The sequence below is a fragment of the Gymnogyps californianus genome, chromosome 3 (assembly GCF_018139145.2).
Source record: "Gymnogyps californianus isolate 813 chromosome 3, ASM1813914v2, whole genome shotgun sequence".
NCBI classification, from domain to species: domain Eukaryota; kingdom Metazoa; phylum Chordata; class Aves; order Accipitriformes; family Cathartidae; genus Gymnogyps; species Gymnogyps californianus.
The window spans coordinates 100133698-100147090 of record NC_059473.1 but is presented as its reverse complement, the minus strand read 5'-3'; the positions used below and the strand labels follow the sequence as shown (position 1 = coordinate 100147090).

The 13393-nt window shown below is 44.7% G+C and overlaps 1 protein-coding gene across 1 annotated transcript in view; it reads left to right on the top strand.

Moving 5' to 3' along the window:
• Positions 1–7875: 7875 nt before the first annotated feature.
• LOC127015033 (E3 SUMO-protein ligase ZNF451-like) overlaps positions 7876–13393 on the top strand; it is a 41975-nt gene continuing 36457 nt past the window's right edge. The window contains exons 1-2 of the mRNA XM_050894742.1: positions 7876–7954; positions 8865–8948. Of these exons, the coding sequence (XP_050750699.1) occupies positions 8868–8948 (81 nt within the window). The 5' untranslated portion in view covers positions 7876–7954; positions 8865–8867. The remainder of the gene's footprint in view (positions 7955–8864; positions 8949–13393) is intronic.

The window sequence follows — 13393 nt, the reverse complement described above, 5'->3', positions numbered from 1 at the left end:
TAAAAGAAGATAAATAGCTTTTACACAACTACACAATTAACAGAAAAGCCATACTCCTTGCAGTATGACCAAAAAGGAAGAAAATACGACTGGTTTTCCAAAATGACCGTGACAAACTCTGAGAACACAAAATTAAGACTAGATAATCACAGATTAGAAACTTCAGAAGTAAGAGAGAGAGGAGAGCAGAACAGTCTAATGCTGCTTCTCCCAAAATTTGCACTAAAAATAAAAAACTAAAAATCAAATAAAAACTAAAATCACTAATTGGTGATGTGTAAATATGTGGTGTCAAGAAGCGTAAAATTCTTCTGATATGAGTGGCAGAGGACGCATTATTTGCATTACTCAGAATTGGAGAAGGCTGACAGCTACTGCAGAAAAACCTAACAGCTATATGACTTCACAGCATTTAGTAACTGGAGATTTAGTAGTGAAAAGGTAAGCAATACTAAAACTAATAATTTGAACTATTTGTTTCTATTACTGCATTTTAGATTGAATTTGAAGATGACCATGGAAGGGAATCTGGTCATTATCATGAACTGCTCAGTAAGAACGCTTGCTTTCCAAGGATGGAAGAATATTGAGTTATGTGAAGAATGGGATAAAAAACTTACTGAAAAAGTACACTGTTGATAAATCAGGGTTTTTAATGCACATCATGTCCCCTCTTATTACAGTATATAGATATGAGTCAAAAAAACCCAAACCACCAGACATCTAAATTTTCTAGATCAAGTGGCAGTATGCAATGTTGACACAAGAGGGAAATCAATGGTTAAAAAGGCAATGTTTCACTCTAAGGAGCAAGGAGAGAAACAAGGATGTTGAAATATGTTTAAATTCTATAGAAGAAAATAATTAAGGGCACATAGTGAATATGTGGAATTAGTTGCTAGAGAGCATTAATGAGTTTGTAAAGACAGTCTGCTCAGAAACAGCTTCCACATCCTATGTGATACCCCGACTTTATTTGGAGGTTCGGACTCAGAGACCTTAGCTCATGAAGAGCGGACAGTGAGTACCTGTCGCAGAAACACTAGACAGCAATGTATTTTGAAAGTCAGTTTTCTTTAATGATATCAAAATGTAATGGTCAAATTGAACAGGAATGTTATGTTGTATTGAGATATAACAGCCAGATTAAACAGGAATATTAGGTCATAACACTGCGACAAACACAAGTTATTTACAGGTTCAGGGTGTCAGTTGGGAACTAGTACTACACAAACTGTAACCAAATCTAAGCTTAGAATGATGACTCAAAATGTGCAGTCACTCACCTATAAGACAAGGCTCTCGACCTGCAGGAGTTTCCGTGGGCAGCGTCCCAACCCACAGCCAGACTCCCCGACTGCAGACCCGCTGCTCCGACAAAGACTGGCTCGATGTGCCTTCCGGCGGGGCTCCATTTATACCCTCGGTCGGGTCATATATAGTCAGTGGTCTGGAAACTTCTCTTAACCGAGGGGTTTCACTGGTTGAGGTGGTTTTGGCGGGCTCGGGTAGCTGGAGCGCGGGGCACTCTGCTGGCCGGCTGGACCCCCGAGCCGCGGCTTCTAGTTTAACTCTTTCCTTCCCGCGGTTGAGAAGTTTCAGCCTTTATCGGGCAGGTGCACCTGCCACAGTACCCCCTGCTCTCCTAGGTTTGTCTGCTCCTGCCTTTGGCAATCTACTGCCTGTGTTTAAAAGAAATTGCCGACTCTCTTACCGAGTTAGACAGCGAATGTGCCTTGCAGGTGGCCCAGCAGCCAAGAAGTCCAGCAGGCTACATCTTGTCTCTTCTCTATGAAACAAACTGCGTAAGAACCTTCCTAAGCTGTATTGGGTTTGCATGGCAAGGTTTTGGTAGCGGGGGGGCTACAGGGGTGGCTTCTGTGAGAAGATGCCAGAAGCTTCCCCCATGTCTGATAGAGCCAATGCCAGCTGGCTCCAAGATGGACCCACCACTGGCCAAGGCTGAGCCCATCAGCGATGGTGGTAGCGCCTGTGGGATAGCATATTTAAGAAGGGGGAAAAAAAAAAACCTGCAGCTGAGGAGAGGAGTGAGCATATGTGAGAGAAACAGCTCTGCAGGCACCAAGGTCAGGGAAGAAGGAGGGGGAGGAGGTGCTCCAAGTGCCGGAGCAGAGATTCCCCTGAAGCCTGTGGTGAAGCCCATGGTGAGGCAGGCTGTACCCCTGCAGCCCATGGAGGTCCACAGTGGAGCAGATATCCACCTGCAGCCCGTGGAGGACACCACACCAGAGCAGGTGGATGCCCAAAGGACACTGAGACCCTGTGGGAAGCCCACGCTGGAGCAGGCTCCTGGCAGGACCTGCAGACCCATGGAGAGAGGAGCCCACGCTGGAGCAGGTTTGCTGGCAGGACTTGTGACCCCATGGAAGGGACCCACGCTGGAGCAGTCTGTTCCTGAAGGACTGCACCCCGTGGAAGGGACCCATGCTGGAGCAGTTTGTGAAGAACTGTAGCCCATGGGAAGGACTCACATTGGAGAAGTTTGTGGAGGACTGTCTCCCATGGGAGGGACCCCATGCTGGAGCAGGGGAAGAGTGTGAGGAGTCCTCTGCCTGAGGAGGAAGGAGCAGCAGAAACAATGTGTGATGAACTGACCGCAACCCCCATTCCCCGTCCCCCTGCACCACTGTGGGGAGGAGGTAGAGAATTCGTGAGTAAAGTTGAGCTGGGAAGAAGGGAGGGGTGGGGGGAAGGTTTTTTTTAAGATCTGGTTTTATTTCTCATTATCCTACTCTGATTTGACTCGTAATAAATTAAATTAATTTTTTTCCCCAAGTCGAGTCTGTTTTGCGTGTGAAGGTAACTGCTGAGTGATCTCCCTGTCCTTATCTCGACCCATGAGCCTTTCATTATATTTTCTCTCCCCTGTCCAGCTTGGGAGGGGAGTGGTAGAGCGGCTTTGGTGGGTGTCCTGGTTTTGGCTGGGATAGAGTTAATTTTCTTCTTAGTAGCTGGTACAGTGCTGGGTTTTGGATTTAGTGTGAGAATAATGTTGATAATACCCTGATGTTTTAGTTGTTGCTAAGTAGCGCTTATCTTAAGCCAAGGGCTTTTCAGTTTCCCATGCTCTGCCAGCAAGCAGGTGTGCAAGAAGCTGGGAGGGAGCACAGTCGGGGCAGCTGACCCGAACTAGCCAAAGGGGTATTCCATACCATGGAACATCATGCCCAGTATATAAACTGGGGGGAGTTGGCCAGGAGGGGCGGATCGCGGCTCTGGCATCGGTCAGCGGGTGGTGACCAATTGCATTGTGCATCACTTGTCTTTTCTTGGGTGTTCTTTCTTTTTTTTTTGTTATATTCCTTTTCATTACAATTATTATTATTGTTGTAGTAGTAGTAGTAGTACAAGTAGTAGTAGTGTATTTTATTTTACTTTAGTTATCAAACTGTTCTTATCTCAGCCCACAAATTTTACTTTTTTTTTTTCCTCCCCACCCCACTGGGAGGGGGAAGCAGCTGCGTGGTGCTTAGTTGCTGGCTGGGGTTAAACCATGACAGTGGGCACCTGGTGTCCAGCCAGGGTCAACCTACCACATAAGCTGACCCAAACTGGGATGCCTGTGCTTTCCCAGGATTAGCTGAAATAATACACAAATTTTGGAATTCAGAGTTTTGTTAGCGTATTGGAAATGCTGACATGATTGCATGGCAATTCCCTTACTATTCTTTTTCCTTAACTGTATTGTTTAAATACAAGGAGGATGTTTGGATGGGTCATTGCAAGAGTAAACATTTACATGAATTACTGCTGAAAAATTCATATTCAAATAAGTGTCATTGTCATAGGGTATCAGAGTTTGGAAAAATAATGCTACTTTGCTGTTCTAGTAACTCGTTACTATTACATCTCATGTTATCTGTTCTCAAGAATCAAAAGTAATCAAATGCAAAAGCAAGCTACAAACAGAATGGCTGCTATCAGTGTTCTGTTAGCAAATTCAAGTTATAAATGCAAAATATGAAAGTTTAGGCAGCAACAATGACTTTAATTTTCCAAGTGGTAGTCAGGTTTCTATTATTTTAATAATGAAATAAAACTGCTCAAATCAGTGTTGTTTATACAGTCCAACAATAGTGATTAAGTTGTACAAATTTGTTAACGAGTATATAACTAGTATATGTAACTAGCATCTCAGTATGTCTATCTTCTCTCATAAAGCTATTTTTTAATTCATATATGGAAGGAGGCTTAAAACTAACATTAGTAACTGTGTTTACAAGAAAAATAAGTGCACTAAATTAATGCTGACATTAAATACCACGTGATATGTTATTGCTGATAGTTGTTTATTCACAAAGCTCCCATAATATCAAACTTTGACACGCAACCCTGAATTCTTTCTCTCCTGTGTATACAGGCTTTGATAAGCACACACCAGTGAAGTGCTTTGTTTGTGTGCAAGCAGCTCTTTTATATAGACACACAACTCAAAGGTGACATTTACACTGTTCAGCTTACTCAAAGCCAATGCATTGAGTAAAGATGATTCATACCAACTTTCACTTTGGGTGGCTCGAAGTAACTATATGATGAAGCAGGAGAGCAGTAGCAGATAAATAGCAAGAATCATGGGCGTGGGGACCCAAGTGATGTTTCCTTGATCCTGCCAGTGAGGGGAAACGAGGAGAAGGGCACTAATAGGACAAGTCAATAATTGGTTGCAGAACTAGTGTTGGTGACAAGGTTTTGAGTTGTATGACCATGGAACCCTGCTTGCAGATCACCATCTGCTTGAGAGAGAGGAGATCCACCTCACTAAGCAGGGCAAAGCTGGTTTTGCCAGTAGGATGTCTGACTGCATAAGGAGGGCTTTAAACGAAGAATGAAGGGAGAGGGAGAGAGTAACCAGCAGCCTTCTGAGGGAGTGATGGACGTGGTCGAAGAGCAAAGGGCATGGGGTGATGTGACAGGAACGGGACACAAAATCAACAAGATGGGGCTTAAGCGGGGTCACCTCCAGCACTTGCATGTTAGCAAGGAAATGCCTATAAGGCACCATGATGGAGAAGTCCCCCAATCCCTTTCTAGGCAGCCAACATGCTGGGGTGCCTCTCTAACGTGCCTGAATACTACTGCATGCAGTATGGGGAATAAACATGATGAGTTAGTCTGTGTGCAGCTGCAGGGCTACGATCTTGTTGGAATCACAGAGACACAGTGGGATGGCACCCATGACTGGAGCATTACAATGAAGGGAGACTGGCTCTTTAGGAAGGACAGGCTAGGAAAACAAGGAGGGGAAGTTGCCCTTTATGTGAAGGAGCAGTTGGAGTGCATGGAGCTCTGCCTGGGGATGGATGAGGAACCGAATGAGAGTTTATGGGGGAGGATTAAAGAGAGAACAGGTAAAGGTGACATTATAGTGGGTGTCTGCTATAGGCCGCTTGACCAGGAAGAACAAGCGGATGAGGTAGACAGATAGGAGCAGCCTCACGTTCATAAGCCGTGGTCCTCATGGGGGACTTCAGCCACTGTTGTGGTTTAACCCTAGACAGCAACTAAGCACCACACAGCCAGTCACTCACTTCCCCCTGGTGGGATGGGGGAGAGCATCGGAAGAGTAAAAGTGAGAAAACTCGTGGGTTGAGATAAAGACAGGTTAGTAGGTAAAGCAAAAGCCACACATGCAAGCAAAGCAAAACAAGGAATTCATTCACTACTTCCCATTGGCAGGCAGGTGTTCAGCCATCTCCGGGAAAGCAGGGCTCCATCACGTGTAACCGTTACTTGGGAAGACAAAATGCCGTAACTCCGAATGTCCCCCCTTCCTTCTTCTTCCTCCCGCTTTATATTGCTGACCATGACGTTATATGGTATGGAATATCCCTTTGGTCAGTTGGGGTCAGCTGTCCCGGCTGTGTCCCCTCCCAACTTCTTGTGCACCCCCAGCCTGCTCGCTGGTGGAGTGGTGTGAGAAGCAGAAAAGGCCTTGACTCTGTGTAAGCGCTGCTCAGCAATAACAAAAACATCCCTGTGTTATCAACACTGTTTTTGGCACAAATCCAAAACATAGCCCCATACCAGCTACTATGAAGAAAATTCACTCTATCCTAGCCAAAACCAGCACAACCACCAAGATATTTGCTGAAGGGACAACACAGCAGGGCGTAAGCAATCCAGGAGGTTCCTGGAGTGGACTGATAACTTCCTCTTCCAAGTAATAAGGAGCCAACAAGAGCAGTGCTTTGTTGAACCTCATACAAACAAGGGGCTTGTTGGGAATGTGAAGCTCAAAGGCAGCCTTGGCTGCAGTGACCACGAAATGGTGGAGCTCAGGATCCTGAGGGGAGGGAGGAGTGTAGAAAGCAGGCTTACAACCCTGGACTTGAGGAGAGTGAACTTTGGCCTCTTCAAAGATCTGCTTGGAAGAGTCCCAAGGGATAAAGCCCTGGAGGGAGGAGGGGCCCAAGAAAGCTGGTTTATATTCAAGGATCACCTCCTCCAAGCTCAAGAGCAGTTCATCCCAGCGAATAGGAAGTCAGGCAAAAATGCCAGGAGGCCTTTTTAAATGAACAAGGAGCTCCTGGTCAAACTCAAACACAAAAAGGAAGCATACAAAGGGTGGCAGCAAGGATGAGTAACCTGGGAGGAATACAGAAACATTGTTCAAGCATATAGGGGTGAAGTTAGGAAAGCTAAAGCCCCTCTGGAATTGGATCTAGCCAGGGATGTCAAAGACAACAAGAATGGCTTCTGTAAGTACATAGGTGACAAAAGGAAGACTAGGGAAAACGTGGGCTCATTGCTAAATGAGACGGGTGACGTGGTGACACAGGACATGGAAAAGGCTGAGTTACTGAATGCCTTCTTTGCCTCAGTCTTTACTAGCAAGTGCAGCCTTCAGGAATCCCAGGTTCCAGAGACCAGGGAGGTAAGGCTGGGGTGAGGGAGATGTACCCTTGGTGGAAGAGGATCAGGTCAGGGGATACTTAAGCAGACTGGACATACGTAAGTCCATGGGCTCTGATGGAATGCACCCACAAGTGCTTGAGGGAGCTGGCAGATATCATTGTGAGGCCACTCTCAATAATCTTTTCTCGATCATGGTGACTAGGAGAGGTGCCTGAGGACTGGAGGAAAGCAAATGTCACCTTCATCTTCAAGAAGGGCAAGAAGGAGAACACATGGAACTACAGGCCAGTCAGCCTCACCCTGATCCCTGGGAAGGTGATCGGGCAGCTAATCCTGGAAACCATTTCCAAGCACTTCAGTGGCAAGAAAATCATCAGGAATCGTCAGTATGGCGTTACCAAGGGGAAGTCATGCTTGACCAACTTGATAAACTTCTATGATAGAGCGATTGGCCTGGTAGATGAGGGGAGAGCAATGGACATTGTCTGTCTGGACTTCACTAAGGCCCTTGGCACCGTCTCCCATAAGATCCTCACAGACAAGCTGTCGATGTCTGGGCTGGATAAGCAGTGAGGTGGACTGAAAACCGGCAGACTGAAAACGCACAGCGACGCGGAGGCAGAGCCCAGCCGCCAGCCGGAGCAGCTACCCCGCTGCGGCCGCCCCCGCCGCCTCAGCGCGGCGCTAACGGCCGGGCCCGCGCGCCCTCACCTCCCAGAGGCGATTTTCCCGCCTTCCCTCCCCCGGCACTGTTAGCCCCAATGGCCGCCACCCTCCTCCTCCCCCGGAAGCGCCTTGTGGGTTTTCCTCCTTTGAGCAGGAACTCTATGCAACCCAACTGAAGGCGGAAGAGGGGAGGCAGGAAGTTATTGAAGGAAAGAACCCCGAAACGCCGCTGCTGGGGGCGGGGGGGGGGGCTGCGCCATGGCGTCGTCGCGGTAGCGCCGGCACCTGCCATGGGGGAAGAGGAGGGGGAGCGAGGCGAAACAGGCGGCAACTACAAATCCCGGCAAGCCGTGCCGCGCTCCCGCCCCACCTCTCCCCTCCCCGCCGCCCCCGGGTTGAAGAGGAAGCGGAGGTGCGCTGGGTCGGGGCGTTGGTGTGCCCTCGGGTGCTGGCGGTGGCGGCGGGGTGAGCGGGGCCGGGGCCGGGGCCTGGGCCTGCGGCGGGGCCGGGGCATTGTGAGGGGCGCGAGGCCGTCGCTTAGCAACCCGGTCCCCGCGGGGCGGCCGGGCGAGGAGCGGGCGCCCGGCGAGGCCGCCGCTTCTTCGCCCGCCGCCCACCCCGAGCTGCGGCGGCGGGGCGCGGCCTGGCGGCGGGGCGTCGTGGGGCTGGGGGTGTCCGTGCGGGTAAAGAAACGTGAGTCAGCAAAGCCGCCCGCTGGGTCCGTGCTGCCGGGGCCGCCTTCGGGCGGGCCGCGGTTCCGCGCCGCTCGCGGACATCTGCCGTTTGGCAGGGCGGCGCTTGTTTTGAAGCAAGAAGCTCAGCCTTCTGGCTCTGCTGTGGTCCTAAAGTGGCCAAAAGCATCCAAAATACCTGTACCTGCTCATTACGCCCGGACTCACCGCGCGTCTGTTACTAAACCGTCCTCTGCTTGTGTTCTAGCGGTAGTACAGCGCCGTTAGGCTAGAGCTCCGGTCTGTCTCTTGCTGTGGTTTTCAGCCTTAAACATGTTATTGAACTCTGGCGGTACACTATAGCGATGGCTGCTGGAGGAATATAGGTATTGGGATGCTTTGTAGATTAGGCCACGTTTTGCGTATTTGGAAAAATATAGTAGTGTGATTCGAGTCAAAATTGTTATTGCTTATCCTGGTGTTATCCCCTATTCTGGTATTACTGATAATTGTCAGTGAATGCTATAGAGAGGCTTGTTGAGTGCAGATAGGCTGTAAAGCCAGAGTAGACATAAAATGGAAAATGCTGTATAGTTGAAGAAAACTTACAAAATAAAGTGATGAAGCATGTTTTGGTTTGTTTCTGTTTAGATAATGGAGTCTCATAGCTCTGTCAACATTCACAAGAGTAAATCACCAACTTCTGAAAGTGAAGATGAGATTGAGTTCGTTGGAGTAAGTAGATCTTGTACTGGAAACATACTGCTTGTAGTAAATATGCTCTTGGTAGCCCAATAAAATAGGAGGGAGTCTTTGCGTACTGTGTGGATGATCTCGATTATATTTCGATGGAAAGCATTACTTTTGGATTTAAAGATAGTTTAATTTGTGAATCTTTGTGGCAGGTAAGTTTATCTTAAAGGTTTATGTGCCCTTTCTTTGCAGGGGTATAAGATGATGTTGGTTGGTCCTATAGAGAGAATATAGACTTGAGTATCCCAGCAGGTCAGTGGGGTATTACAGTGACCAGTGAGGTATATGAGAAGTCACTGTAGATGACTTTTCTGGTAATCATATTGCATGGCATTTTGCTTCAGTAATAGTCCCACTGAAGTTAAAGGAATAAAGCACTGCTCACTCTGCAAAACAATATCAAAACCACTATACTTTCTTTAGAAGAAGAGGAAGGAAATAATGGGTTAGAGGCCTTAAACAGTCTTCTCAAATTGTCAAGCACTGTATAATAGCTACGGTACAACACCTAGTCTAATGCTGACATGTGGCTTACGTGAATGTAACTTGAAGACACTCACATCTGTTGAATATCCAAGAAAAGCAGAATGTTTTTCGTGCTGCCTGTGTTCTGACCTCAGTCCATCATCAGTGAAGTGGTGCTGGATGGCAGGGATACATGCAAGAACAAAAAGATGATTTTTCCCTAAGGAACAAGTCATGCGAATAAGATCAAGTGGTTAATTGATGCCAGGGCTAATAATGGCTGGTTTCCTATGGATTAGTCTTATTTTTAATGCTGAGCAATAACTAGATTTTTTTTTTCTCTGTTTTGTGTGGTGTTTGATTAAAGCCTAAGTTCAATGTACAGACTTCTTCTGCAGGGGTGTTTAGGTGCTCAAGTATGAGGGATGTGTATATTTTTGTGAAAACTATAAGTAGTTGATTATCTGTGAGACTTCTTGGTCTTTTAGTTGATTCAGTCAAAATTGACTAATGAGTTCAAAGTTCATTATATACACACAAGCATTCATGTGTAGCATGATTGTATAAGCTTCATTTTCTTGAAACACTGGTTAAAGAATGAGGAAGCTAGTATAGCTTTGAATGTGTAATGATTGAAGGGCTACTGGAGCACCAAGAGCAGTAATTGAAAGAGACTTACTAAAATCAATGCTTCTGCTACCTTTTTTTTGTTGGTTTTGCCTGTAGATAATATGGAGCCGTTGTGGTCCCAGTGCTGATTGCCTCTGAGAGAGGCTTCTATATATAGGAAGATCGCTGTGCTTAGGCTTGTTTGTGCAGGATAGGTATCTTGGGGTGAGGAGCTTACTGTTGTCATTGATGAATACAAGGGGAAAGGTGTGTGACCCTGGCCATCATCTCATGTCAGCGGTGTGTCCTCGGATCTCCCATTTGCTCCTCTGAGTGAGGGTGAACTTGGACTTTGCAAAAGGATTTCTAAACTATTTGGCTAGCTTTAGATCATCGTTTCCATATAGTAATGTGTATGACTAAAAGTGTATAGGCTTCGTAAGTGTTTGTATGAATGCTATCTGATCATCCAAGTACTATTTTCTGCATGTCCTGAGGACCCAGTGCACCAGGTGGTACTGTATAAACTGAATTAGAGAAGCCACTTGGATATCTCAACCTGTGCTCATTTTGATAGAAAAGAAATAGTTGTAGGCCATGTGATCTCTGTGTTTTTCTTTTTTTTTTTCTTGAAAGTTGGATGTTTATTTGGTGTGTGGGGTTTTTTGTTTGTTTGGGTTTTTTTGTCTTTTTTGGTGTTTTTTTTTCCATTTCAATCACTCGTCTTAGGGTGTTTGAATCCTTACGGTAGGACTGACAAAAAGTCCTCATTTGACGGAGCAAAAGCAATCTCTGCGGCTGCCAGAGTTTTTGAACTTTTACAGTCAGATTCACCCTCATTCAGGAAACTTACAACTGTGCTTCCATAATTTCCCACCTTTTAATTCTGCATTACAACGTATTTTGTCCACTTAAAATCTTTAAATTCTAAGTTTTGCATACCAGCAGAAAAATACAATTTAATCTACAATACAAGCCATTATTCCTAATGGCTTAATTTCTTAGGATAGGATGGTCTGGCCCCCATTCTGTTTCCTTGGGAAGGATAAGGCAAGAGTGAAGAGATTCACAGGTTTAATGGGGTCTATAGCACTTAAGTAGACAGATTATTCAAGTTGCCACAGTCTGCACTGAAAGCATTGGACTCCTCCTGAATTGTTTTGTTGTTTTGTTTGGTTTTTTTTTTAGTGGTGTCAATCCACTCATATTTTTTTCTGACTAATTTCTTTAAAGATGAGGCTCATCGTTATGCTGCTCTTTTAAAAAATACAAGTTATCCCTGATAAAGTTGGTGGCTTCCCTAGGCAGGGGCTGCTCTTATCTTTGTTACTCTATGTGGGACCTCAAAATAATATATAGTTTTATAAACTCCTGACTCCTCTGTTGTGTTACAATGGCAAACACTGTTAAGGAAGGTATTTGTGTTTATTTCCTGTAAACATTTGTTAAGTACATATAAAGATTACGTATCCAAAACAAAACTCAACTGGAAAATGGAAGATCTGTGTATTTAAAAATTACTTTCATTTTCTGATGCAATGTTACATTTATGCCAAGTTTTCTTCACTATCGGTGATTTTTGTTTCAAAAGTCTGAATTCAAAGGAAAACATACTTCCATAGGCCCTGGCTTATTCAATAATGAGCTCTAAATTGATTTCAATTTGAGATCCAGGAAAAACAAATACACTTCATATACTTCGCAGCTTTTCCTTTTTACAATGTTTTGGCTGCACTTCATAACAAAAGATACAGCCCCTTTCTGTCCTGGAAGAGTTGGAGCAGCCGCTTTCTTGCAAATGAATGTTTGTGTTTATTTCCAACCTGAAGAGGACTTCTGGCCTATTTTGGGAACCTATGATATTAGAAAAATTGATTCATTAAAAACAACTGCATTTCTCTGAGTTCCTACAGAGGTCTTAAGGAACAGGTAAGTTTTTGGTTTTCCTTGTAATTGTTGTTTTCCAATAAAAATGATATCTGAAGAACACTTGGCCCTGGGATATACCAAAATCAAGTGATTTGCTGAAACATGATAGTTACCATTTAAATGTTTTATTTCCTTTCCCCAAGGTGTTAAATATTAGATATACAGACTCAAGTATTTGTCTCTCTGACTTTCAGTTGCATCACAGCAGGAACAAAATAGAATTATAGAGGTGTTACGAAGCATCTCTGAAGCAGGACTTTCATTTTTGCTCCCAACCCAAGTCAGCCAAGGACTTGGATTTTTGTGTTTGCTAGGTTACAGAAATCAAAACTTTCTAAGTGCATGTTGGTTCACAACGTTGGTCAGTTACTCAGCAGTCTTAAAGTTGGAAATCTGCTGGGACAAAGATTTAGAGCACAAGTAGTACAACTTGTGTCAGATTTTTTATTTATTTTAATGTAAGCTTGTTCCATGATAATTAGTGTGTTTACATGTGTATACACAATTATGCTCACATAATTAGTTTGTCAAAGATATGTTAAGTCTGTGGTCACATATATTGGAAGCTAGTTTCATGCTTTCTGTATGCTAGTGTGTATATAATTATGCAAAAGTTTAATTGTGCTTTTTAAGTAAACTGGGTATTTGGTCTGAATGTATGTAAAGCTAAAAACTAAACAAACTAACTAAAAACCTTACATGATATATCAGTGGACTAGGTGTCTGCTAGCTAGGCCTGATTACCCAAAGATTGATTGAAATGAGGGAGGGGAAGAAAGTGAGACCACAGTTTAGGACTTTTTGAGAAAACTTCTGGAGGCCGTAAAAATGAGCTTCACAGAACTCCTTGAGAAGAAACTGTCCTTGGAGATGAATACGAGGCTCCATCTTTACCAGCCACCCATTAAACAGATTTGATTGTATTAACTGTTACAGTTAGTATTTTGCATAGCATAGTGAAATTACAGTTTTATTGATTTAATGCTAATGCTTTCAACCAAAGCTATGAATAACAGCAGAGGCACCACAGCTGCCTGGAGACTCAAAAGATAATTTTCTATCAATTAAAACCTAGAAATTTTTATAGTAACCGAAATAGCTGCGATTTAGCCATTGATTTATTGCTCAGTGGCGTGGCTGTTGGTTCGTGAGAAGAATGGCTTTCGAAGACTGTTTAGAGAAGTAATTGAGAAGTGGACGATGGGGGGGTTGTTTGGGTTTTTTGAGGTTTTTTTGAATGTGAAGGATCTGCTTATAAGATGTGAAGACTGAGCATATTGTAATACCGAGCACTGATGGCTTTCTGGGTGCCAAGTATGCCAGTATAGTCAGCTAGAGAGACCACAACTTTCAGCTGTTCACTGAGTGCTTGTCCATGTTGTTTCTTCTGTAATCTCAGGCTCTTGTGTGCCAAGATACTTTTT